The sequence below is a fragment of the Aulonocara stuartgranti genome, assembly GCF_965226115.1.
Source record: "Aulonocara stuartgranti genome assembly, chromosome: 19".
Classification (NCBI taxonomy): Eukaryota; Metazoa; Chordata; class Actinopteri; order Cichliformes; family Cichlidae; genus Aulonocara; species Aulonocara stuartgranti.
The window spans coordinates 13696410-13723653 of NC_138955.1; the positions used below are offsets into that span (position 1 = coordinate 13696410).

The 27244-nt window shown below is 41.9% G+C and overlaps 1 protein-coding gene across 3 annotated transcripts in view; it reads right to left on the reverse strand.

The window, feature by feature from the left end:
- Window positions 1-9408: 9408 nt before the first annotated feature.
- actn1 (actinin, alpha 1) overlaps window positions 9409-27244 on the reverse strand; it is a 56876-nt gene continuing 39040 nt past the window's right edge. Inside the window, exons 9-22 of one of the 3 annotated variants that reach the window (XM_082515928.1) lie at window positions 25254-25346; window positions 24015-24245; window positions 23041-23188; window positions 22735-22885; window positions 22336-22444; window positions 21817-21957; window positions 16552-16734; window positions 15596-15730; window positions 14890-15069; window positions 13301-13447; window positions 11127-11207; window positions 10742-10807; window positions 10286-10444; window positions 9409-9999 (exon numbers count right to left, since the gene is read on the reverse strand). In XM_082515928.1, the coding sequence (XP_082372054.1) occupies window positions 9841-9999; window positions 10286-10444; window positions 10742-10807; window positions 11127-11207; window positions 13301-13447; window positions 14890-15069; window positions 15596-15730; window positions 16552-16734; window positions 21817-21957; window positions 22336-22444; window positions 22735-22885; window positions 23041-23188; window positions 24015-24245; window positions 25254-25346 (1983 nt within the window). In that variant the 3' untranslated portion in view covers window positions 9409-9840. The remainder of the gene's footprint in view (window positions 10000-10285; window positions 10445-10741; window positions 10808-11126; window positions 11208-13300; window positions 13448-14889; window positions 15070-15595; window positions 15731-16551; window positions 16735-21816; window positions 21958-22335; window positions 22445-22734; window positions 22886-23040; window positions 23189-24014; window positions 24246-25253; window positions 25347-27244) is intronic. The other 2 variants (XM_082515927.1, XM_082515926.1) reach the window with 2 other exon arrangements.

Below are 27244 nucleotides of genomic sequence, written 5' to 3' on the forward strand. Positions count from 1 at the left end.
CTTCCTGGTCCTAACTTTGGATAGTCACATGTTGGGGGATTTAATAAATTTGGCCAGATTTGTAGAAATGAGAGCTGCTCCATCCAACGTGGGATAGATGCCATAACTCCTAACAAGACCAGGTTTCCTCCAGAAAGTTTCCCAATTATTTATTTATTTATTTATTTGCCTGTCCCCTTGGATCTTTAGCCATCAGAATTGTTGTCTGAAGGCCAAGAAAGATGCCAAGCAGATTTACTTTACCAATTGGATGTCTGTGAAGGTTCTCAGTCATCCAGGTCATCGTAGTCAAAGGAGCTTGCAAAGAAAAGCGTCTGGACTTCTTTAAGTTACTTGAAGACGTTTCACCTCTCATCCGAGAAGCTTCTTCAGTTCTGAGGTCAAATGGTGGAGAGTCCCAGATATAAACCTAGTGGGAGTATCCCCCCACAGAGGGACAAAAGGACCCCCTGATGATCCTCTAATCGCCTGAGCCAAGGTGTGAAACTGGGTGTGGGTCCCAATCAGCCAGAGTTTCGGGTGAGTTCATTGTGAAACCTAGCCCCACCTTATCATGCGAATTCCTGAGATCAGATGGCCCAGGATGTGAGTGGGCATTAAGGCGTCTGGGAAGGGATTCCCAATTATTGATAAAACCCACATTGTTTTTTGCTCTTCATAGACTACAGCTCTGCATTTAACACCATAATTCCCTCCACACTCACCACCAAGCTGGAGCATCTGGGACTCAGCTCATCTATGTGTCAGTGGATCTCCAACTTCCTAACTGGCAGACCACAGGCAGTAAGGATGGGCGGACATGTCTCAACCTCCACCACTCTCAGCACTGGAGCCCCCCAGGGGTGTGTTCTGAGCCCCCTGCTGTACTCTTTGTACACATATGACTGTGTGGCCACTACCAGCTCCACCACCATCATCAAGTTTGCTGACGACACCGTCGTGGTGGGCCTGATCTCTGATAACAACGAGACGGCCTACCTGAAGGAGATTAGGAATCTGGAGAACTGGTGCCAGAGGAACAACCTCCTTCTAAACGTCAGTAAGACAAAGGAGCTGATAGTGGACTTCAGCACTAAGCAGGAGAGGAACTACCAGACCCCTGTCATCAACGAGTGCCCAGTGGAGAGAGTGGACAGCTTCAAATACCTCGGAGTTCACATCACGCAGGACCTGTCATGGTCCTGTCACATCAACACCGTGGTGAAAAAGGCCCGTCAGCGTCTCTACCACCTCAGACGCTTGAGAGACTTCCAACTGCCCTCCAAGGTGCTCAGGAACTTTTACTCGTGCACCATAGAGAGCATCCTGGCGGGAAACATCCTAACCTGGTTCGGGAACAGCACCATGCAGGACAGACGAGCTCTACAGAGGGTTGTGCGGTCAGCTGAGCGCACCATCCGCTCCGAGCTCCCTGACCTGCACTCAATCTACAGCAGGCGGTGCTGGACCAAGGCCAGGAAGATGGTGAAGGACCTCAGCCATCCCAACAACAGACTGTTCTCTCTGTTGAGGTCAGGAAAGCGATTCCGCTCCCTGAAGACCAACACAGAGAGACTGAGGAGGAGCTTCTTCCCGCAGGCGATACGGTCTCTCAATCACACCACCACACAGTACTGACCCACACATATGGTTCTTACACACACACTGGACATTCTGGACATTGTTTTCACTTCATCACTTAAATCACTTTAAGCATATTTGCACTGCACAAGACATAATGTGGATTGCACAACACTGGTCACTACATTCTTCATTTCTGGTTAATACTTGTACAGCTGCTGTTATTGTGTATATATTTATTTAGATTTCTTCATACATTCTTATATAGTTCTATATTGTGTATTTTGTTGTACAGTTATTTTATTTTCAACTTTAATTTATATATTTTATCTTATTCTTTCCCAGTTAAATTTACCCTTCATTCTAATTTGTGTTGTACAGTTATTTCATTTTTAACCTTAATTTATATTTTATTCCTTCCTAGTTAAATTTACCCTTTTTAATTTTTCATATTTATTTCCTATCTTATTCAAAGTCAAAGTCAAAGTCAAAGTCAACTTTATTTGTCGATTCTGCCACATGTACAGGACATACGGAGAATAGAAATTGCGTTACTCTTCACTCCCTAGATAAATAGCAAATGAACATTTAAATATATTTAAATATAAAAGTGATTAAAAAATGCAAGTAAAATAATTAAAAAGTAAAAATTTAAATAAATACAATTATACATATAACAAGAAAGCTATATAATATACAATATAATGGGTAAGTGACATTGAGTGTAAACCAGGCAGAGTAGTGCAAATAGGCAAATAGTGCAAATGGAGATTTGGTAATGTACGGTAAGAGAAAGTGTAACAACAAAGTCTTATGAGGTAATGGCAGTCCAATGCTCCACAAAGTGACTGGTAACTGGTGCAGGCCAGTGAGTGAGTCAGAGAGTGTGTGTGTTTGTGTGTGTGTGACAGAGTTCAGTGAGACCGTGGAGGAGAGAGGGGAGAGGGGGCAGAATCGGGAGGGAGTTAAGCTTCCTGACAGCCTGATGGATGAAGCTGTCCTTCAGCCTGCTGGTCCTGGCCTGGAGACTCCGCAGTCTCCTCCCCGACGGCAGCAGCTTGAAGAAGCTTTGCATTGGGTGTGTGGGATCAGCCGCTATGCAAAGGGCTTTTTTAGTGAGACGGGTGCTGTAAATGTCCTGGAGGGAGGGGAGAGAGACACCAATGATCCTCTCTGCAGCTCTCACTATGCGTTGGAGGGTTCTATGACAGGACGCATTGCAGGCTCCAAACCACACAGTGATGCAGCTCGACAGGATGCTCTCGATGGTGCCTCTGTAGAAAGTGTGCATGATGGGGGTTGGTGCTCCTGCTCTTCTTAGTTTGCGGAGAAAGAAGAGCCTTTTCCTTTTTTTGTTTTCTTTAGGTCACGAGCAGTTGTCCAAGCATTTCACTACATATCGTACTGTGTATGACTGTGTACGTGACAAATAAAATTTGAATTTGAATTTGAATTTGAATTTGAATTTGGACTCCACTCAGACAGACAGAAATATAAGGAGAACATGTGGCTAAACATGTGACTCCTGGTCCAATTGGGGAGGGGACCAGAGAAAACTACAGAGCCCGATATTGTTCTGGTAAAGTTACACACCAATTCAATATTGATTTTCATGACCTCCGATTGACGTAACCGGGTGTCATTACTGCCTTTTTCATTTTACTGAATTTACATTTACCCTCAGCCAGCAGTTTTAAATTTCCCTCACTGTCACCTGCTCTGGCTCCTGGAAGACAACTGACTATGGTTACTGGTGTCTCTAGCTTCACATGTCTCAGAACAAAAAAAGAAAACAAAAATAAATAAAAACAATTCTTCCCTCTGAGGGAGCTGCTGGGTCCTATTTGATTACTGGAATGAACTTCAGGGTTCCTGATGTTTCTGACATAATGTCTGCCTCATCTGGCACAGGACAGCTGTGATGAAAGAAATGGAGTACGTTTCTACAAAACACTAGACCAATCAGTCCAGACCCAGCTAGACCCTGTTTCCTTTGCTTGATTTCCCCAGGGCAACTGTAGCTGTTGCATTGTAAAATCGAATTAGTTCGTAGAACTTTAAAAAAAAAAAAAAAACTATGCAAAATTGTTGCCTCAAAAATGATTGCTGAATGTTAAGTTAAAAATGTTGAATAAGCTGATATTCACACAGAAGTTTGAAAGTTGAAAAGTAGCTCTTTTGAGTAATGACAAAAGAAAAAAAAATAGAGTCAGAAAACATCTGAACATCTCAGTGTCCTTTTCTCCCTGCTTTTAAATCAGATGTCACTCTGAACATAAACACAAGCTACATGTGATATCTCTGATTGGTACCTTTTTCTGCCTGTGCTCATGCTGGCATGATTAAAGCTAGCCAAGCAGCAGTAAATATGTGAAGCATGGCAGAAGGATATACTCATAAAATGAACAGAGTCATAAGAATATAAGACTATGAGCACTGCAAATGTAACAAATATATGTTGACATCAAATGGTAGGTTATTTGAAATTTATATATGAAACAATGAGACATGTATTTTTTTCCAATATTCTTTTTTCATTTGTTTTAATTAATTTTATTCATTATTATAAGGAGAACTAACGCAAATGTGTTGTAAACTTCCATCTGCAGCTGTTACGCTCTGTTATCAGATGAGGAATGCCGCCAAAAGAATGGCACAGATAAATACAGCAGCAGCAATTAGGAATTTGAAGGCATCATCACGCCAAAAACCCCTTGGCCTCCTTGCAATCTGCTCGAGGATTTCGTTCATACAGAACTGAAAAACCTTCACAATTATTCTGTCCACAGCAGGATCTGGTGTGGTAATTGTGTTTTTCAGTTTCTCAGCAGTTAGTACCTTTTGAAGGTCACTGAGGACAGCCCTGCTGATCCGTTTGACGACATTTTTTGACATGTCTATGCTCTTTGGGAAGCTGAGGCCCTCCATTATCTGGTCTAGCAGCACTTTAGTGTGGGTGGCATGCTCGTCTTTAGTGCAGCTTTGGAGAGCATTACATTTACTCAGGACTCTGACCAATACAATGCAAGCAAACAGCCGGTGCTGCTCTTCCTTGGCTGTTGTTTCAGGACCTGGCTGTGATCGGTCAAATATATCTCTTGCCAATGGTTCCATAATGTAAAGGGTTTCTTGTTTTTGTTGTCTTCCAACTAATCTCAAAACTCGCCAAAAGTTCACTGACAATTTTGGTGAGTTTAAGGTCCCTTTATGTGCCCTAGCGAATTCTCATATTTGTGACGCATCAAAGAGAACTCGTGACGCATCAAAGGTTTACATTCGCACATGCGCACACCCGCACACTTATAAATCATAGTTTTTTTGTTTGTATTTCCAGGTGAATTGATCGAAATGGTTTTATTTACATATGTAAATGCAGTGTCCCAAACGTGTGTGTGGAAAACAGATTCTTAAAGTTTAAGGAATGCCTGCAGTGTCGCATTCAGTCCAGAAATGCGATAATGCAGAAATGCTTAATGAAACGAGGGAACAACGGTTGAGTTGCCAGGATCATATGGTGATGATCGGTAAATAATGTGTTAGTATCACATCCGATAGGTCATTTCTAAGTAAGGAATACACTGGATCTTTAAGCATTTTTTTTTTTACAGTGTTTTAATTGTTTTTGTCTAGAAATTGTTCATACAATAACATATCCAAAATGTTTTCTTCACCACAATAAAACTAAAATCGGCTGCATTCACGCAGTCATTAAATAATGCTGCCATTAATGTACTTTTATCATTAATATTGTACTGTAAGAACAATAATCCGGACTCTTCTTCAGCTCCGTTGCGGAGCTTATTTCCTGTAAACACTGGTATGCTTCCGTCTCTCTCATTAACTCAGTAACCCTCATTAACTGCAAATTTAACGCTGTATTGTGAAAATGTTTTCACAGTATTTGTGGCTGAAACAAACTGTTTATAGAATCGGTTTCATTTTATAGCAGGTATCTCAGTTGGTTGATGGCATAGCTGATGTCCATAAAATAAAAGAAACCTGCTAAATTTAAAAAACAACAACAATAAAAATAGTAAAGTAATATTTATGTGTTGAAACCAAATGATGACATTTTAGCTTATTAAGTCAAAGTTGTTGTTTTTTTCAGGAGACTCTTTTTTGGGGGTTCTTTGGGGTTTGTTTGTTTTTTCCATATATCAATACTAAAAATCTGTCTGCATCGTTCTTTTATAACTATAACTTACAATTGTTCCAGGTCCTGCACAGCTCCTCCTCACCAAGAAATGTGTTCGTATGTGTAGAGAAAAGAATTGTTATTGGGAGCAAATAAGGTCTACAATTAAGGAGAACTAACGCAAATGTAAATGTGGTGCAAAGAAGTGGTCAAGATGTGATTACTCACACCAGTTCCGCTTCTTCTTTTTCTGTGGTTTTACTTCTGGTGGGCTCTTAACCTCTGGTGTCCTTTTCTCCCGCAGGCTCCTGAAGAGACATGAGGTCTGTGGCAGGGAGTCCTCTTTTTCTTCCTGTTCTTGTTCTCCGGTCTCTTTTTCTTCCAGAGGTTCCTGAAGAATGGTCTTGTTGGAGCAGAGCTGGGCTTTCAGGTGTCTGATTTCCATTTTGAGTGTCTCCTGGTCCTGGCTATGTTTAACTACCTGTTCTTGGAGTTGATTTTGACATGCTAGGAGCTGTTTCTGGAGCATCTCTATCTGATCATTTTGGTTCCTACACTGGTCCTCCAATTCAGCCTCCAAAGCAAACTATAAGTTTTAATAAATGTTTGTTAAAAAAAAAAACCTAACCAATGTAGAAGACGACTGTTTAGTGGAAAAGTATTTGACATTTGAGAGATTCTCACACATAATAACTTATTTTAATCACGCAAACTAGGACATTTAGAAAACTTTCATGTTTAGTGAAAGATATTTATTAACACTATGCAATGACTATTACTGAATGTCTGTTGGCAGTGGGATCTTGGTGGTTGCCAACGCAACAGAATGTCAACTAAGTTTTCTTTTAAATTCAGTTTCATTGCTGAAACTTTCATTGCTTCATTGCTTTTTTGACACATCTATGCTCTTTGGAACGCTGAGGCCCTCCGTTGTCTGGTCTAGCAGCACTTTAGTGTGGGTGGCATGCTCGTCTTTAGTGCAGCTTTGGAGAGCATTACACTTCCTCAGGACTGAGCTATACGATGCAAGCAAACAGCCGGTGCTGCTCTTCCTTGGCTGTTGTTTCAGCATCTGGCTGTGATTGGTCAAATATATCTCTTGCCAATGGTTCCATAATGTAAAGGGTTTCTTGTTTTTGTTGTCTTCCAACTAATCTCAAAAGTCGCCTGACTTTCACTCACAATTCTGATGAGAATAAGGTCCCGCATAGGGACAACATTTATTAAAGCTTTCGGGGCAGGGAGCATGTCTTATATTGATGCTGCTGAGAGTTACTTTATTGACAGCTCTAAAAAACATAGATCTACGTCCTTGTTGCTTAAACTGGGCTCAACCTTAAACATTCCATAAAATTTAAGCAATTTCTGGAGGATCACAGTTTTGTAAGTATGCGCATTTACATGTAATAATGGGTTTTTCATCACACCCAGTAGGTCAGCTGTTATACAGTGGCTTGCAAAAGTATTCAGCCCACTTGAACTTTCCCACATTTTGTCACATTACAGCCACAAACATGAATCAATCACGTGAAAGACCAACACAAAGTGGTGTGCACGTGAGAAGTGGAACGAAAATCATACATGATTCCAAACATTTTTTACAAATAAATAACTGCAAAGTGGGGTGTGCATAATTATTCAGCCCCCTTTGGGCTGAGTGCAGTCAGTTGCCCATAGACATTGCCTGATGAGTGCTAATGACTAAACAGAGTGCACCTGTGTGTATTCTAATGTCAGTACAAATACAGCTGCTCTGTGACGGCCTCAGAGGTTGTCTAAGAGAATATTGAGAGCAACAACACCATGAAGTCCAAAGAACACAGCAGACAGGTCAGGGATAAAGTTATTGAGACATTTAAAACAGGCTTTGGCTACAAAAAGATTTCCCAAGCCTTGAACATCCCACGGAGCACTGTTCAAGCGATCATTCAGAAATGGAAGGAGTACAGCACAACTGTAAACCTACCAAGACAAGGCCGTCCACCTAAACTCACAGGCCGAACAAGGAGAGCGCTGATCAGAAATGCAGCCAAGAGGCCCATGGTGACTCTGGACGAGCTGCAGAGATCTACAGCTCAGGTGGGGGAATCTGTCCATAGGACAACTATTAGTCGTGCACTGCACAAAGTTGGCCTTTATGGAAGAGTGGCAAGAAGAAAGCCATTGTTAACAGAAAACCATAAGAAGTCCTGTTTGCAGTTTGCCACAAGCCATGTAGGGGACACAGCAAACATGTGGAAGAAGGTGCTCTGGTCAGATGAGACCAAAATGGAACTTTTGCCAAAATGCAAAACGCTATGTGTGGCAGAAAACTAACACTGCACATCACTCTGAACACATCATCCCCACTGTCAAATATGGTGGTGGCAGCATCATGCTCTGGGGTGCTTCTCTTCAGCAGGGACAGGGAGGCTGGTCAGAGTTGATGGGAAGATGGATGGAGCCAAATACAGGACAATCTTGGAAGAAACCCTCTTGGAGTCTACAAAAGACTTGAGACTGGGGCGGAGGTTCACCTTCCAGCAGGACAACGACCCCAAACATAAAGCCAGGGCAACAATGGAACGGTTTAAAACAAACATATCCATGTGTTAGAATGGCCCAGTCAAAGTCCAGATCTAAATCCAATCGAGAATCTGTGGCAAGATCTGAAAACTGCTGTTCACAAACGCTGTCCATCTAATCTGACCGAGCTGGAGCTGTTTTGCAAAGAAGAATGGACAAAGATTTCAGTCTCTAGATGTGCAAAGCTGGTAGAGACAGACCCTAAAAGACTGGCAGCTGTAATTGCAGCAAAAGGTGGTTCTAGTATTGACTCAGGGGGCTGAATAATTACGCACACCCGACTTTGCAGTTATTGATTTGTAAAAAATGTTTGGAATCATGTATGATTTTCGTTCCACTTCTCACGTGTACACCACTTTGTATTGGTCTTTCACGTGATTGATTCATGTTTGTGGCTGTAATGTGACAAAATGTGGGAAAGTTCAAGGGGGCCAAATACTTTTGCAAGCCACTGTATATGTCTGACTTTCTATGTTTTTAACAGGAATATTCTCTGTGGCTTATTGTGGCGCTCTATGTCAACTTTATCATAGAACCATCTCACTCACCTCTAGGCCATGACAAATAACGCAAGGATAATTATTAATAAGCGAAAGCTGCCTCTGGCTCTTTTCCGGTGTGCCCTCTTTTTTCCCCACTTTTTTTCTCCATTATTTTTCTAATTTGTGACATCGAGAATAATTTTAATCATTTTATGTACATCTACGGTAACTAAACTGGCTGCTATATGGGGCTTTTCTACTCTACTTGAGCAATCAAAGCTCTGTGTAAAAAAAAATGTCTCATTCACCCATTCATTCGAGCACCATTTCTAGTTTCTGTGTAACATTCACATACATTCATAATCTGATGGATGCATCAGAGAGCAACCTGGTGTTCAGTGTCTTTCTCAAGGGTACATTGGCATGCAGACTGGAGCAGCCAGGAATACACCAACCTTCCGATGAGTAGATGGCCTAAAAATGTCTATATATATATATACGCATATACACATACTGGCTACCAGCTTTTCTTTGGATTTTAGGAGTCATACAGGTAGTTTAAAGATGTAAGAAAATATACTACAGGCACAAACTCCCCACTTAACCCTCTTTGGGGAAAAAAATGCCACTGATGATTCCTGGAGCAAACAAAATTAGAAGAGAAAGTATAGCATTTTTTTCTTTATTACAATTGTTGTCTCTTATTTTCAATCAGGTGAAGAAAAATACCTTTTTTGTTCAGTATAATAAAATATGTTAACTTTATTCATTTCATGAAGAAAAACAATGACAACAAGAAAATAAAAACAGAAAAAATATTTTTTGTCTCTCCCTCTTTGTAAACCTGGAGAGCTGCTGCATTGCGTGGGAAGCAAATACAACGGAAACAGAGTGTGAGGGAGCGGTGGAGAGGCTGGACAGGTGGAGGGGGAGAAAAGCAGGAGGAGACATAGGATAATGACAAAAAGATAAGGCCAGAGACATACCAAAAAAAAAAAAAAAAAAAAATGAACAGGAGGGTGGTGACTGGGCATTTTGGAGGACGTGGCGGTTGATTAGAGTAGGCTGGTGGTCCCGCGCCAGGACGACTGACAGTGTTCAGAGGTCACTCTCTCCATACAGGGCGGTGGAGAACGACATGTAGTCGAGGGCTCCGGGGACACCGTCGGGGCCAGTGTACGGGGCCATGCGAGCGATGCAGTACTCGGCCTGGTCTGGGGGCAGCTCCCTGCGGAGCTCATCAGCTAGGATGTAATTCTAACAGGCATGACAAAAACAAACAAGAGATGTTACAAAATTAGACAAACATAAGATAATAGAAAAGCCAGGAAAACAAACGATGATGGTCAAAAGCTCTGCAGAGCTGAGATGTATTGCAGATAATCTCCTGTGTACTTATGGTAGTCATGCCATTCATTGTTAGCGCTCAGTTATTAACTATGACCACTTTAAGTGCAATTCTAAAGGATTAAGCTTCAGAATTATCTATGTTTAATTTTTACCAATATATATAGGCTGTGTGTTGTTTAATATAATACTTTACCTTATCCCCTGCCAGAACTTTGAAGGAGGCCATGACTTGGTCGGCGGTGTCTGTGTCGGCTGTTTCGCGGGACATAAAGTCGATGAATGCCTGGAAGGTGACGAGGCCCATTCTGTTGGGGTCCACTATGCTCATGATGCGGGAGAACTCGTTTTCACCCTGTGGTAACAGAGAGGATGTATGAGAGACGATGCACAAAGCACAGCAAATGACTAACACCCTGCATGCAGTGATATATTTGTCCTACTGTTAATGTGCAAGTATGTAATAAACAAGCAAATTTTAAGCAGTTCAGAATAAATTGAATTGCACTTAAAAAAATTTAGACAAGTCCAAAATAACATCAACAGCACAGTATTTGATCATATTTAAGGTTAAAAAAAAAAATCTCATTACCGCTTCTTGTTACTAACACATAAACAAATGGTCATACTTGAAAACTGCACATGGCTTTACCAGGTTGTAACCCATGGAGATAAGGCAGGTTTTGAAGTCTTCAGGGTCCATGATTCCTGTTCTCTTCTACAAGATGTCAGCGAGGGAAAAACAAAACCAGGCGGAAAAGAGAGAAACAGAGAAGGAGGGGCAGGGATAGCCGTGTGAAGCATTAAAGGTTAAAAAAAAAAAAAAGAGTAGAATTAAGGAAGAAATCCACACAATTCGCGATGTGGATGTTGCAAGGTGAGGGGGAAACCACAGAGGGACATGTAGAGAGGAGGAAGAAAAGCAAGAATAGAATCGAAGGGGAGGGATTGAAGTATAAGGGGGAAAAAGCCAAAGAAAAACAAAAAAAGAAACCAGTTAAACCTCTCACCGTAAGGGCGTGGTTACAATTAAGTACCTGTGCATCGTTGGCGATATCGAAGCCCAGGCTGATCAGGCAGGCCTTGAACTCCTCCGCGCCCAGAGTGCCCGAGTGGTCCTGGGGTGTGGGAGGCCAGTGCCAGGCGAGGCGTCGGGGCCACAGGCCATGCAGCAACACATACAGGGGTGTCAGTGGTGGTGAGGTGAGGGAGTGGTGGTGGAAGGGGGCAGGACAGGTGAGGTGGTGTTGGTGGGGAAGGAGTAGAAGTGGGTGGGGGGAGGGCGTAGTGCACCATGCACGGTGGGGGCAAAAAGAGGTGAGGGGGTGAAGAGGGCCATGCACAAGAGATAGAAAACAGAGAACACAGTGCATATTCATTAGGATCTGGCAGGTGAACACACGGTGGCAGCAGTGCTGCCATGCTTGGCGAGGCATTCAGAGGCGTTAATGTGCAGTGTGGCAGGCAGACTACAGGACCTTGTGGAGAGGTTATCGATATCATTGATGGCACATGTACTTAGCAACACAATGGTTATCCTTCTTAGAAGCAGAACTTTCTTTTTACAGCAAAACACTGGAGTGAGCACGTCATAAAACAGTTACAATCATAAGTCTTTTTTTTTTTTTTTAAATCACAAAATCAGATGGTTTAAGAGCGTCAGTTTGGGTTTCGAAAACAAACATTTTCAGTTTAATATGAGAGAAGATGAAGTAAACCTCAACTATTCCCATTTGAGAAGCTGTAACCACCATCATTATTCAGTTATTTTTTTCAGTATTGGCTAATCTGGCTTAATATCTGGCTAATCAAGCAATGTCAGAAAAGCTGTTCATTAAACATGAACAAAGAAAATCTTCAGAGAAAGATGTGAATCCTGAGACAACCAGGAAATACTTTTTGCTTTTATCCTCAGTAGAATTTAAAAAGCAGATAATTGCAGCACTTTAGGTCCCCATCACATCTACCAACTCGTGTTTAGCTGAGCTTTCAGCTAAACATGTGTAAACCAAAGCAGGACGAGGTCTACATTTGTGCTCCTGTGGACTCTGATTGTTGAGCTCGGGTATTGATTAACAATAGGATGGCTCCGGATGAAGGCATGAACTTATGGTAATATGCGGGGGTGGGATGGTGGAGATAAATAAAATCTCATCCATAATTGATGCTGCTCCTGACATGTCTGCGCCAGTGTAAACACTAAGCTCTGGAGGTAGGAGAAGGAGCTTTACAGAGGCAGCTATGCAAGGAAAGCCTGTAATGTGAACTTTAATATTCCTCTTCTGTTCCATCTTAATTTCACGTATCACAAAAGCATCCAGCTGAGCCTTGAGGCTCATTCTGCCAGACTACCACTTTTCCAAAAATGTCTGAAAGCTTTTAAAGATGAATGTTGCGTCACTGAACTGTAAGTCTCTTTTCAACCCAGCCATAACACTTGGGTGCACCCTTACGCGTTCCACAAACAACTCTACTCTACACACTCATTTTCTTCAAGTTTCTGGTTAAAGGATTGCTGTTAGCCACACGTCGGGCAGCATGACAGGATAAAAAAAAATGATCTCAAACCGGTTAGGTTATACAGCCTCACCTCATCTTCTTTGCTTTGCTGGTGATGTCTGAATATACAGAAAAATGAGTGACTCCACATGCCACAGTGTTACTTAAATCTGCAGAAGAATAGTTTGACATTTCGGAAAAATGCATTGTCTAATAGTAGAGGCAGTACATGGTTAGCCTAGAGCTCATAAAGCTCACAAAAGGGCACCTCAGAAGTTCAGAGTTTTTCCTGCATAGAGGAATTTTTGGCACTTCCCAAAGAGGTTTGAGGTTGTTGCTATTGGTGCGTGTATGTGTAGAAACCCCAAAGACCTGGCCAGGAAACAGTCTGAGTTAATACCCTTGTCAAACTGTGCAACTTGCACTTTGAAACCTTTTCATCTCATTTGCTGAATGCAAATGAGGTACAGCATGCTAATTAACCAGCTAGTGTCTGATGTCGGTTGCTTGAACATGGAAAACCGTTTTTCTTCTTCTGTGTTTAGCTGGTTTAGTCTCACATTTATCAGACAAACATGAGAGGTGCATCAAATTTGTTAGTGAAGGAACCTAAAAGCATATTTCCCAAATGTCAAAAAAAGTTTAAAACAAACTAAAGCTGTCTGCAAATGTCCGGACCTCTCCAGTGTGCCTGCACAGTGCGAGTACTGACCCTGTCGAAGTGGTTGAAGGAAGCCCGGAACTCGTTAAGCTGCTCCTGGCTGATGCCCTTGGCGTCTCGTGTCAAGATCTGGTTCTCGATTTCGTTGATGGTACGAGCGATGGTGGTGAGCAGCTGCTCCCAGCCCACACGGATGTGCTGGAGGGGAGAGAAAGATGAAGACGAAGGAAGTGTTAAGGTGGGCTAAAGAAGAGTTTCAGAGGGACTGGTTTTAGCTGAGCTTTAGCCGAGGTGGTTTGTAGATTGTTTTATGCCCTGTGTAAAGAGAAGAGGAAAATTGCAGCTCAGTACAAGGCAGATGTGTCAGATATAGACTGTAAATTGAACTTTTGAAGAATAAAATGTTAGAACTATCTGAATGCTGATAATGCACATTCTATTATTTGTCTGCCCTTTTGCTCTAACAGGTACAAAGATTACAGTGAAAAATGATGGCTGTCTATCAACCGCACTCCAGACTGAGTACAATTCACTCAGCTGTGTATAAAACAGCATCCTCCAAACTATGTTCATGTCAACAAAGCCCATAAAAACAGCAAAACCATGTTTATACCATCTCTCAGCACTGATTTTACAGCGTGTGGTACTCAGGGTTCAAATCCATTAGATTCTGCTCAAATATGTGCAGCTAGAAAATGGTCAAAACACAAACAAATATGCAAAATAGTTTACTAAACCAGCCGAGCATGGCAAACATTGCAACAGGAGCCAATATTCTACTTGCTGGGGACTAGTTTCAACTGCAGATCAGTGCGTGTAAGGCAGGGGTGTCAAACTCCCGTCCTCGAGGGCCAGCATCCTGCTTGTTTTTGAGATATCCTTGCCCTACCTGCAGCTGATTACCTGGATCAGGTGTGCTTTGCCAATAAGAAGCTACAAGGGCAGGTTAGTTGGAAAACAAGCAGGAGAGCGGTCCTCGAGGCCTGGAGTTCGACACCTGTGGTGTATGGAGAGGACTGTATATACGGGACTGACCCTTAAACAAAGGGCGACATCACGGCTAACAGATGTGTTTCTTCTCTAATTTTTGGACAACAGTAGAGCTCGCTGGCACAGAAATACACCAATGAGCTTTTAGTGAATTTATTGCTGGTTTTAATATTTTCATGTAATTTGTTGTGTGAGACAACAAGAAAGTAGATTAAGAAGAGATCTACTCTCATAAGAAAAAAAGAATGTCCTTCATTTACTAAAAAACAGTAGACGAGGTGCTTTTGTTGCTTCCCAGTAGCTGATTCTGGACAGATGCCTACATAAAAGTTTGGAAAATATGTCTGTAATTATGCAGACAAAATACAAATTAGTTTGGCTTGTAAAAGCTATTCTTGGCGGGGATAGTTCCCCAAAACTTGGCTCATGAGCCAGAAAGTTGATACTGTACACTGAAGACCAGATGGTATTCTTAAAGGCCTTCTTGTGGGCATGTAAACATACCGCCATCTATTGTTCTGTAGTGTTTGGAAACCAAGAAAACCAAAGTATTCACAGGACACAGACAAGTCAGACAGACGAGTCAAAAAGCCGGAGTGAAATTAGGAACAGTAATGTGAATATTTGTTGGCGCCAGAAGAAATGTTTACCTCCATGGTGTAGTTAGTGTGCTTGTTGTCAAAGATGAGAGCTTCCTGAATGAGCTGGTGGTCTCCCTCCAGCTGGTCGATCTTTGGCTTGTAGTTGACGATGCTTTTCTCGTATTGGCGGAGGTGCGTCAGCTGGTCCTCCAGGGTGCCGTGCATCTCGATTGAGATGCGGCCAATTTCCTGTGTAAGCGCACAGAGAAGGTTATGACACCTTTTAATGAGAACAATGAGTCACAGCGGAGAGGAGGACATGCACACATGAATCCATTCAAGAATAGTCAAAAATCAAATACCACAGCCTGGCTTTGAAGCTTTTCGTTCATCAATTTTTTTTATTTTTATTTTTTTAAAAGGACAGCATCTCTGCTATTTTACTGAATATAACATATGTCACCATTATGTAAGTACCACCTGGATCAAGCTTTCAAGAACACGAAAATGTCTCCTTTATATAAGGCTACAGTAGCTCCCACATTTCAAAGTGTTATCAAATAATATTTTAACACCAAATAAGAGCAACTATCAAAAAGCCAAAACTAAAGTCTTATATATTTTATCATTATTTAATATGAAATTGAATATGAAATTCTGTGACAGGAAAAAAAACTAATAACCTCTAGTTCAGACCTAAAGACCAAACCATCACTCTGGCCTCATTCTCAACTTATAACGTGCTCCTCCGACTGCGGTTTCTGCTCACACTGACCTCCATCTTGGTTTGGATCCAAGGCCCGATGACATTGGCCTGGTTGGCAAACTGTCTGCGCAGACGCTCGTTGTTCTGCTGCCGGGCGTGCTCTTCAATCAAAGCCTGGTCGCGCTGCGGCACCAGCTGCCTGACCTACAGCAGCCGGGAGATTGATGGAAACACCCAAGTGCGTTAATACTGAGTCGTGTGGCTATAATAAAGATGGGAACAACGCAACCTGTAATGAATGGAGAAACTCTTTTTCCCCCCCCATTTTTTTTTTCTTTTTAAAAGATCTTCTCTCAGCGCTTCACTCCTTTCATAACACAAGTTCTTATTCCCTTACTGAATATAAAAATAAATCTCTTATGCCACTAAAGCTTACCAAAGCATGAATTTGCTTTGACTGGAGCTGCCATACTCATTTTACGTTACTTTAAAGAGCTCACATTTTCTTTGTTGTCTCTTTTGTTGCCTGCCTTTTTCTCCCAGTCTTTTGTTCTAAATTTAATTATCTCTGAATTATTATGCAGAATTGTAGGCAATAAAATGTGGGTTTGTATTCTGACTGATTAAATATTAAAAAGTAATAAAAACCAACATGACACAAAACAAGCTTTTCTTTCCCTGATGTTTTTCTCTTTACCAATTGTTCTCCCAAGACCTCTATTATTTACTATGTTATGCCTCATCCAAAGTTTTTGTCGTGTACATTTTTGCTTTTATTTCCTTCACAGGCTTTCTTTCTTTCTTTCTTTCTTTCTTGTTTGGATGTATGGACAGTCCAGATCACTTAAAAATCTGGATTAAGAAGGGAATGGATAACTGAAAAGGGGGAAAAAAATGCACTAGACCCCAAATTTTCACTCATCATGCACAAAAAAAAAAAAAAGGGGGGGAAAAACCCACACATGAAAACACCAACAAATGAAAACAAAAAACATAACATTTTACATGTTTATTGATTATATTACCTTGTCCCATTTGGCATTAATCTCCTGTGGGTTGATGGTAGTATAGGGGTTGGTGCCGGCAATATTCACGTGATAGGTCTGCACAATTTTGGCAATCTCATTGTGAATTCCCAGGATGGCCAAGCGCTCTTTGTCAGCCTCTGGTAGCGTGGCTTTGAACTGCTCGTGGGCTGTGCTTAATCCCTGAGACACAAAATGTAGACAAACAATTAGGACGACTTCTTTGAACATCAGGACTTGGAAATGTTCACAGACAGTGTTCTCTGCTATATAAAACACTGCATAGACACTGTTACAGCAGTCAAATGGATCTGGGCTTATCCCAACCAAAAGCCCTGGATGACCCGGGAGGTCAGGCAGCTGCTGAAGGAGAGGAACATTGCGTTCAGGTCTGGCAACAGGGATTACTACACCACAGCCCGATCCAACCTGAAGAGAGGCATCAGAGAGGCGAAGGGGGACTATAGGAGGAGGATTGAGGACCATCTGAAGAGTAATGCCAGCCGGCAGGTGTGGCAAGGCATCCAGCACCTAACCAACTATAAGATCAATCTCGGAGCTGCGGACGGTGACCTGGAGCTGGCAGAGGAGCTGAATATCTTCTTCGCCCGCTTTGAGACCAGGGTACCGGAGGTATTGGAGCCACAGCAGCAACACGCCACCCATAGCAGCACCACCCTCACCCTGGAAGAGCACGAGGTGAGGCTGTTAACCCGAGGAAGGCGGCGGGTCCTGATGGTGTGCCAGGTCGAATATTGAGGGATTGTGCAGAACAGCTGGCTGGGATCTTCACCAGGATCTTCAACAAATCCCTCGCACAGGCGACTGTCCCACTCTGCCTCAAGTCCTCCACCATAGTCCCCTTGCCTAAGAAGCCCCACATCACCGGCCTGAATGACTACAGACCGGTGGCACTCACCCCAGTGGTAATGAAATGCTTTGAGAAGCTGGTCCGCAGACACATCACAGCAGCCCTGCCCCGCAGCCTGGATCCACACCAGTTTGCCTACAGAGCAAACAGGTCCACGGAAGACGCTGTAGCCACAGCACTCCATGCTGCATTAACACACCTGGAAGAGCATGGTAGCTATGTGCGGATGCTCTTCGTGGATTACTGCTCAGCTTTTAACACCATCCTTCCACACAAACTGGTGGCCAAGCTACAAGACCTGGGGCTTCCATACAGCACCTGCATGTGGATCAACAGCTTCCTCTCGGGCCGTAGACAGAGAGTCAGAGTTGGCCATCACACATCCTCAGCCCTGAGTCTCAGCACTGGCTCACCCCAGGGCTGTGTGCTCAGTCCACTGCTCTACTCTCTCTACACACACGACTGCACTCCTCGCCACCACAGCAACATCTTTGTGAAATTTGCAGACGACACCACAGTGGTGGGGCTCATTTCCAAGGGAGACGAGTCTACGTACAGAGACGAGGTGGAGCAGCTGACGTCATGGTGTAAGGCCAATAACCTCCTCCTCCTCAACACTTCAAAAACCAAAGAACTCATAATAGACTTCAGAAGGAAAAAGGCAGAGATCCAACCACTATTCATAAATGGGGACTGTGTAGAAAGGGTGGCAAGCTTCCGCTTCCTGTGAGTCAATATAGAGGAGAACCTTTCCTGGAGTGTGAACACCTCCGAGCTGCTGAAAAAGGCCCAACAGAGACTGTACTTCCTGAGAATTCTCAGGAGGAATAACATCACACAGAGACTGCTGGTGTCCTTCTACAGAGCCACCATTGAGAGTGTTCTAACTTACTGCATATGTATTTGGTACACTAGCTGCACAGGGGCTCAGAGGAAAGCACTCCAAGGGATCATTAACACCGCCCAAAAGATCATTGGCTGCCCTTTCCCCACACTGGAAGTTCTACACAATGCCCACTGTTTTAAAAAGGCCCAAAACATCATAAAAGACACCTCACATCCTGGCCACTCCCTGTTCGAACTGTTGCCCTCAGGCAGACGGTACAGGGCAATCAGAGCAAGGACTAATAGACTCAAACACAATTGTTATCCAACTGCAATAACACATCTGAATACTACAAAAAAAAAATGTCCATCACGCCACTCTGAAACATGTGTGGGAATGTATGTGAATGTTTCACTGTTACATCTTATTAGTATTTTAAGTATTCTATCTATTTTATTTATTGAATTTTATTGGTTTATTTATATTTTGATATTGCTAGGGATGATGCAATGATCGGGGACCATTCTTAATTTCATTGTTCTCGTGACAATGACAATAAAGTTTCTGATTCTGACTAGCCTTTTTTGTGAATTATGAAATATAAAAAAATTTGAGTTTGAATTTTTTTTGCTTAAAAACTGTAGTGATATGGAACTTATATAACACTGTGCAGAGATATTAAGAAAGATTTATTTTAAAAAGAAGCAGCCAAAACCAAACACATGTAATATAAGCTTCCTCAGTCTGATGAAGTGTTGATTCAAACAACTGCATTTTCATTTTTGTTCTCTTGATTGATTCATTAGTTAAGACAAACTTGCTTAGGTCTGCTTGCATCTGCTTTTATGGTTTTATACCAGAATCTGACAAAGTCAAACTCTGATATTGTGTTTAATTGCATTCCTGCTGTGAGTGAGATGAGAAGATCCATGTCTGTGTGTCTGTGTCAAATCTGTTTGATAAATGTTAGATTTAAGTCTAAAGCCCATCAGAAGAGAACAACATCCACCTGCTGAGAGTTTTTAATTTAAAAAAAATTCAGTTTTAAAGAGGCCCCAGACAGTGCTTTATTTTATGAAAGCTTTCTGTTACAGCCATCCTATCACTGGGCTGGAATTCTCCTCTGTTAGATCAAATATGATTTGTGGCAAAGAGGAAGTACCTCACACAATAGTGCAAACAAACCTGGAAGTGCTTAACTGTTAACAATAGGCTCCCTAATGCAATTTCAGTGCTAAGCAGTTATAGAGAGAAATTCAAAACAAACAGTCAGCTCATGTTATCGCGGTTTAATCATTAAGTAGCAAAAACACCCTGCTTGTTGTCCAGTTCATAATTTTCATATGATCTTAGAATACTCCAGGGGTCCGTTCTTCGTACCTCGCTAAGTAAGTTAGCTGGATTTGATTGTTGACGATTTCGCGTGATCCTGGATCGTTCGGTTCTCCGAAGCTCATCCGGGACTTGCTGTCATAGCAACAGATCCGTAAGCGTAAACCTGCTTGGGAGCAGGCTTACTTTATGTAAACAAGATTAGATCGCGGCCACTCAGGTATGTCCGCTTCATTTATACGAAAGCAACAGCGATATTTTACCACTGTTTTACCATAAATAAATATTATCAATGTAACTAAAGATAATGCAGTATTTGATTCTTTTATTGATTCCATACAGATACATACAGGTCATTTCCTAAAAAAAGGGAAATGTACTATTAATCATTCTATTTCATGTATTTGATTATTTCAGATGTAATTCATATTTCAGAGTAGCAATTGTAAATTACTTCATGTAATCAAGATGAGAGACCATGGCTATAAAAGCGAAGGTGGATTTGGGAAGTCTGTCGCAGCCATGTCCTGTCCGTATACGCGAGCCACCCATTGCGGAAGGTGCAAGATTGATAAGGAGAGTCCTCAGAATTCAGCGTATATTGCGGGACAGACAGGATCCTTTAGCTCAGCGCGACAGTGTGCTCATAGAGAGATATCAATTTTCCCGTGAGGGTATTATTTACTTAACCAACTTGTTGACGAGGGGGTGCAGGACCACCACCTGTCTTTTTTTGCTCTGCCCTTTTCTTGGTTGCTGTTATAAACAAACAAACAGATTATTCCAGGGTCTCTTTCCAAGAGACGAAAAGCAATATCAGTGATAAATATTACCATTCTGTAGACTATTCTTATATTTCACTTTTACTTGTTCCCATGTTCTAGTGGGTCCTGTCGTGGCTCTAATGTGAAAGAGGATATAATGTAATATAATATAATAAATTACTTACAAGTTTAATTTGTCAGAAACTTTCTGCCAGCCCTCTCTCCTTGCTTTTGCAGCCTTTGCAGTGTTCCCTTGCGTTTTAATTAAACTCTGAAACTCCTGAAATCCCTCAATCAAGAGTTCTTGCTCTGCTGCCAAAAAATACTGAGCGCGCTCCTTCGACATTTTCGCCGACCAATCAAAGGGTTGCTGATCAATGTTTCTACTATCGATGCATAGCCCCTTTTAAGCCACCCAGTGATCTCACATTACTTCATCCAGCTGTACTAATCGTCAACAACAGGTGTGTTCGGAGAACCGGAATAGCGAGCTCAAAGTTTGCACGATGATTTGATCTTGGATGTAGTAAGCGAGGCACGAAGAACGGACCCCTGGAGTCATTTGACCTTGAAATTCAATTCAATTCAGTTTTATTTATATTGTGCCAAATGACAACAGCAGTCACCTCAGGACCCTGAAATATTACAGAGAAAACTCCAATAATCAGATCAAGTACTTGGTGACAGCGGGAAGGAAAAATTCCCTTTTTAACGAGAAGAAACCTCTGGCAGATCCAGGCTTAGGAAGGGCAGCAATCTGCTGCAGCTGGTTGGGGGTGAGGACAAAAGAGAGCCCATTCCTGTTGAACTCTGCTGTTGCTTCCTTCCCTGTTCTAGCCCACAGATCAAAGGCTCTGAATACTGAATGGAACTGAAATTAATGGAATTTGTTTTTTGTGTGACAAGTCGTTAAATATTTAGATAATGGTAAATCGTACACCAAAACTTTACAGAAGCACACTTTGCACAATTGAGCCGGTCATTTTAGAGTTTGATTGATCTTTCTAAAACAGACGGTGTTGGACTAGCTAGGAGCAAAAGTTTTGGAGAATTTGTTTCCATATAATAATGTAGTCATGAAATAAAACCATAAATCTTAGCATATTTATGATTTTAGTAGTCTCACATCATAAGAAGTACTCAGCGAAATGTAAAGTAACAACCATTATGACTTATCCAAAGCATCTATTTAGTTTGCTGAAGATATATCAACTTGGTCATATGTTCATTTATTACCATTATGTACCACTAGAAGGTGCAATATGCTGTTATGGTAGCAGGCAATATGTTGCTTCTTCACATTAACTTGACATAGATGATAGCTGCTTAGCCAACGCTCATCAAGAAAGTAAAGAAGCACCAAACGAACAAATACCTGCGTTAACTTCGCAGCTACATAACCCCTGCTGTGTGTTTAAAGGCTGACAATTCTATTTATTCCCTAAAGTCGCATGTATTTTTCCCCATCTCACCTGGATCTCTTCAATGGTGTGGACAATAAATGTATCCTGCAGGTCCTCCATTGCGCCCTCCATCCAGTTGTTGAACGGAGCCGCTCTTTTGGCAAACTCAAGGTACAGCTGGTCGATGGTTTCAAGGAGCTTCTCTGTTCTCTGTTGAGCATTAAAAATGTGATAAACATAAATTTACAGGGTTTTTATTGACCTTCAAAGTCTATTTGGGTGAAATTTAAGAATTCGTGGAGGCTTTTTTTTTTTTGCATGAGCATTCACAGAGCTCAGAGGGATTTGGGGGGTTATATCTTCACAAATAAAGTCTCTAAACTTGAAAGGCTTTTCAAGGCCAGCAGAAACTCTGAAATTGTCGTCACAGTTTCTCACTGTGAGGAAAAACTCTTTCATCTCTAAATTTTTGCCCTCACCGGCATAAAGAAGGACAGGGGGAATTTAAAACACTTTAAAGCGAGTCAGAAATGTGACTCTTTGCTAGGTTGTTTACTTTCGATTCCCTTTGGGCTTGTCCCATGTTACCTGCAGAGCCTCGCTGCGTTTCTGGGTCAGACCTCCCAGAGCGTCCCATTGGTCGCAGATCCGCTGGCAGCGAGCGTTAACACTGGGGGAGTCATAGTAGTCCAGCTCACTGGAGCACAAAAGAGACAGGAACACAAGTGGTTCGTTATCTGCAGCAGAGCAGCTTTAACTCACATTAATCATCTTTCATAGATAAGAATTTTGTTCCTGTTTGTCTGTCATCTTGATTGGTTGATTTTGTGTTTTATGTGGCGTGAAATGAGAATGAGCAGAATGTCCTAGTTGTAGGCTCAGCTCTTACTGTGCAAACAGGCAAGCTGTAAATGCACAGGAGCCCTCAAATTATCCAACTCTACTTCATCCTTTTATTGATCCACAGAAGGTGTTCACTTCTCTTACTTTAACTCCTGTGCAATGGCTGCAATCTGCTCCACGCGGTCCTGGTGTGCCGCCAGGTCACTCTCAAAGGCCTCGTGTTTTTTCAGCAAAGCCTTAATCTCTGACAGAGAGGCCGTCTCATAGTCCCGCTTCTGCAGCATGTCCTCTTTACCTTCAGGGGGAGACACAGAAAGTATATCATTAAAGCTAAAATATCTCCCACCTATACTTCTGCATTTTTACTTTACCTCAGCCACACAGCACTAAACACAGGAGCGCTCTGGTTCGTTATGTTCATATGTGCACTTTTTTCAAAACAGCAGATACCTTCAGTCCAGGCTTCGTGGATGGCTGCTTTCTGCCTGAACTTCTCTGCCAGGTGGTCGAGTCTCTCCAGCCTGCGGATCTCGTTGAGGAGCCATTCTTCGTAGCCTTTCTCTGCTCCCTCTAGATTTCCCCATGCATTGTTAATGTCCTGCATGAGGCAAAGGAGAAACAGTCTAAAACAGGCTGTGACTTCAACGGATGAAAATCTGAGCTATAAATCCAAGTAAACAAAACAGCTTTCATGTTCTGCGACTACATATATTATTTTACAAATACACACATCCACAACATAACATTACTTTACTTAAACCTCACATTTACTTTTATGGCTCACTGTCTTAAGTCTGTACTTAGCAACTGTATATATTCTACTTAAGGAGTGACGACTTATTCTGTTTAGATCAGTCCTCAACGTGGAGCTGAGACTGCTAAACCTTGAGTGTAAAATGTTAAGGTACTATTTGTTGCACTGTTTGAAAATGCTAAATGTTTTACATGCATTCAAATTGCTTGGAATTTGCATGTGCAAATGTTGAGCACCTTAATTACACAAAAATGGTTTTAGAAACTTGGTTTGAGCCATTTAGAAGTTCAAAAGCAGTTGTTACTTTTGTCTGGCTGTATTTGAGCTTTGATAAATGCTTTGCAGATGAGGCTTTATTGCCTTTTTCAGTTAATAATGAAAGCTTTAAGACTGAACCAAAAGGGAATTGAAAACAGTGAAGTTACAGTTGGTGGAATCTTATTCGATTTGTTCGTATACTATTTATTTCACAGTTATAATGGGAAAAATGCCTCCTGATGTTTTGAGACTTTACAAATTGTAAAATGTTTATGTAATTGTTGTCACGGCGTAATTATTCATATTATGTAATAGTAGAAAATGCAAAATTGTTAGAGTAAAAAAAGTTACAATGTTTTCTGACATCTCAAACTTTTTCAAGTTTGTTCTTTCAGAAACTGCCCTGACTTACCGAGACCATCTTTCCCTCAGAGGGCATGAACGCAGGCCTGTTGCTGAGCCTCAGCTTGGTCTGCAGGGTGTTGAAATTGATCTCCAACTGGCACTTTTCCTGCACTTTGGGCGGCTTGTGGAGGCGGCGATAATCTCTGAAGTCCTCCAGCTTCTGCTGCATGGCCTGCATGGTGTTCTCCGGCATTCGGTTCTCCAGCCAGGGGATGGTGCGACGGATCCACTCCAACAACTGGGGTGTTGTGTAATGTGTGGAAAAGTGTATGTATGTATGTGTGTGTGGTAAAGGATGAGATTATGAGGAGGCAGATGGAGGGAAAATGAGTTCATGGAGATGAATGGGGAAGAAGAACCATGCAAATCACAGAAAATGGAGCGTAATGATCGTCAGAGAGGAAGAAGATGAGATGTGTTGGATGTGATTGACATGTGAAGAAAGAATATAAGGTGAGATAATTAGTTGACTAGTTACGTTTTACTAACTGATTGCAACGAAATGTATGTTTTGTGTCTTTTTGTTTTCTCTCATTTTCTTTACCATTATCTATAACACAGCATCAGATATACACAAATATTTTTGTATTGAAAGTTCACTTATTTTAACCTGACTTTACAACAAGAATGCACCAAAAATAAGTCTTTTTAAAATAGTTTTTAATAAACAGTTAACTTTTAAAAATCCACTGATTTTTTCAAGGAATTGTTCATCATTTGGGGAAATAGACATACTTTCTTTTGTCATGAGAGATAAAAGTCTCAGCTTCAGTGGCATAAAGTGCTAGCCTGAACCTGCCCACTGGTACTGTGGTAGGTAAATACGTAAGGATAGAATGAAATAAACACGTTAAGTTCATATCTGTTTGTTTAATCTGTGACAATTTACATAACTGTAAGGTAACTCTATAATGTTATCATGCAGCATGTACTTTACCAATCTGGTCTAATTCTCTGCTACATCAAAAAACCTCATTTATAAGCAAATGGTATAAAATGAGAGAGAAAACAGACCGACTACCAAAAAATCTGATTTTATCTGGTGCACTTCTATGCCTAAAACCTGTTTGTCTGGCCGCTGGTTATCTTGATCTGCCATGTTTATACCTGTTTAGAGCACAAACACCCCCAGGGGTAGGAGGTGAAGGAGTGGTGCAGTAAGGGTGGGGAAAACAGAAAGGGGGGGGGGGGGGGGGAGTAGAGAAGTTGCAGGGCAATTAAAGGATAAAAACTGGGGTGTGCTCACATCACTGGCCAGCTTCTCATAGTCCTCCATCAGCTGCTCATTCTCTTGGTTGACAGCCAGCACCTTGCAGATCCTGTTGGCCGCTGTCTCTGCCTAAATGGCGGGAGCGAGGGGGGGGAAACAGAGTGAGACCCACAGCTGAGAGAGACAGAGCAAATTTTGAGCCTTGGTGTTATGCAGCTATCTCTAATGTTCCTTGCATATCTAACTGGTGAGTGTGCCACAGGTGATATATTTGATCTGACTGCATCCATCCATCCATCCATCCATACTGCCTACACAGAAGCACTCCAAGATTTCCCAAATGAGTCATTTTTAGGGAATGAAGCAATACATCAGCAACAGCTCTGCAGGGAAGTAAAATCAGGACAGTCACTGCATGTTACCATACCTATAATGTATAATGATGCCTGGACGTGTGTGCTGTACTGAGAATGTCAATGAAATGCCCCAAGATTAAATAGAGTCCAGCCTGTTTCCAGCAGGCACGACTCTAGAGAACAACGGTGACAACTCAGAGAGCTGTAACAATGATGCATTAAACTGTACCTGCCATCAGGTGTAGGGGCAGCGTTCTCTCTGCAACACTATCTTTTTATAGCATAGCAGCAGCAAATAGTGTTATTTTAGCCTCTCAACCTACATAAAGAGAGCTCTGACTGGAGAAATGTAGAGTGAAGCCCAGTGGGGGAACAGAGGGGCTCATCTCTGACATAACACCTCTCTCAGTCTTTAATACTGAATGCACAATGTATGAATAAGTCACTGTGACGATATGTAGTCAGGTAACCTGTTGTGTGTAAGATGAAAATGCTGTAAAGAGAAAAGAATTCTGAAAGAAAATACAAGCAGAAACTGAAGTGACATGCATAAAGTCTGGAAAATATGCAGCAGATTTTAGCTGAGAAATGCAGCACACCCAGACACAGTTTTTAGAATAAAACAAGAAACTCCATCTGCGACTGCAGCAAATCAAAACCATTGGCAATATACCTCTGAAGTGCTTGACAAGTAAATGTATTGATTGAAAAGGCAGCACAGCCTTGCAGCAGTGTCCTTTTAGAGGGTGCACAGTCTCAGTAAGCTAAACCCGAGTCTCCCTCCTGCCCCATTTCATAGTTCACAGCCTGGCATCCCACACTGAGGACTGTTACCAGCCTCTTTTGTTAAGAGATCACAGGGGAAACTTGGCTCGGTCAGAGACATGCTCCGGGGGTTCCACCAGGAGTTGCCTTAAAAGGAGAGCCATGATGTGCAGGTCGTGCTTCTGTGAGCAAATGTTTGCATGCTGGGCCTGTTTAATGAAAGGCTCGACAGCCAGGACCTCTTTCATGAATTACTTTGTTGTGAGATCACAGCGACCAGAGGGAAGGATTATTAAGGTGAAAACCATCTTCCCATTTATCTGCGGTGCCACTGTGGACACTGCCCTATTTTGTGTCTCTTCTGTATGATCAGCAGAAGCCCCACAGACCTGCTGCTCAAACCTTCAGGTCAGAAGAAAGTCAACTCGAAGAGATGGTTTGTTTCAGACAGTGGAAAAACTAAGGGGGCGCACCAAGACTTGATATAACAAATATTTTTAATGGAACAATTAAAGGAAATTTTATCATAATAGGTCCCGCATTAAAACCTAGAGATCATAGTTCTTTGATTCTTTTGACATTCCTTTTTTGATTCAAGCCCTTAAACTTGCAATTACTAATTTTTAGCCCCTTTGGGACAGCAGAAACACTCATTAAACACCACAAATTTCTACCAAATAACAGATTTTGAGCATGATTGCAATTTTCCCTCCCGTTCCCTCCTGTCTCTTTAGCAGCTATAAATGAGTTCTTTTGTCTAGTGTGAAGTTTAACTGAGCTTTTCACTTTAAACATTTGACAACACTGACTGAGAAACAAAAGAAATAAACTGGCATGTCTGACAGCAAAACTAAGAGCTGAAAGAAGCTAAAACAAAGCACAGAAGAGCGACAAACTGTGATAAAA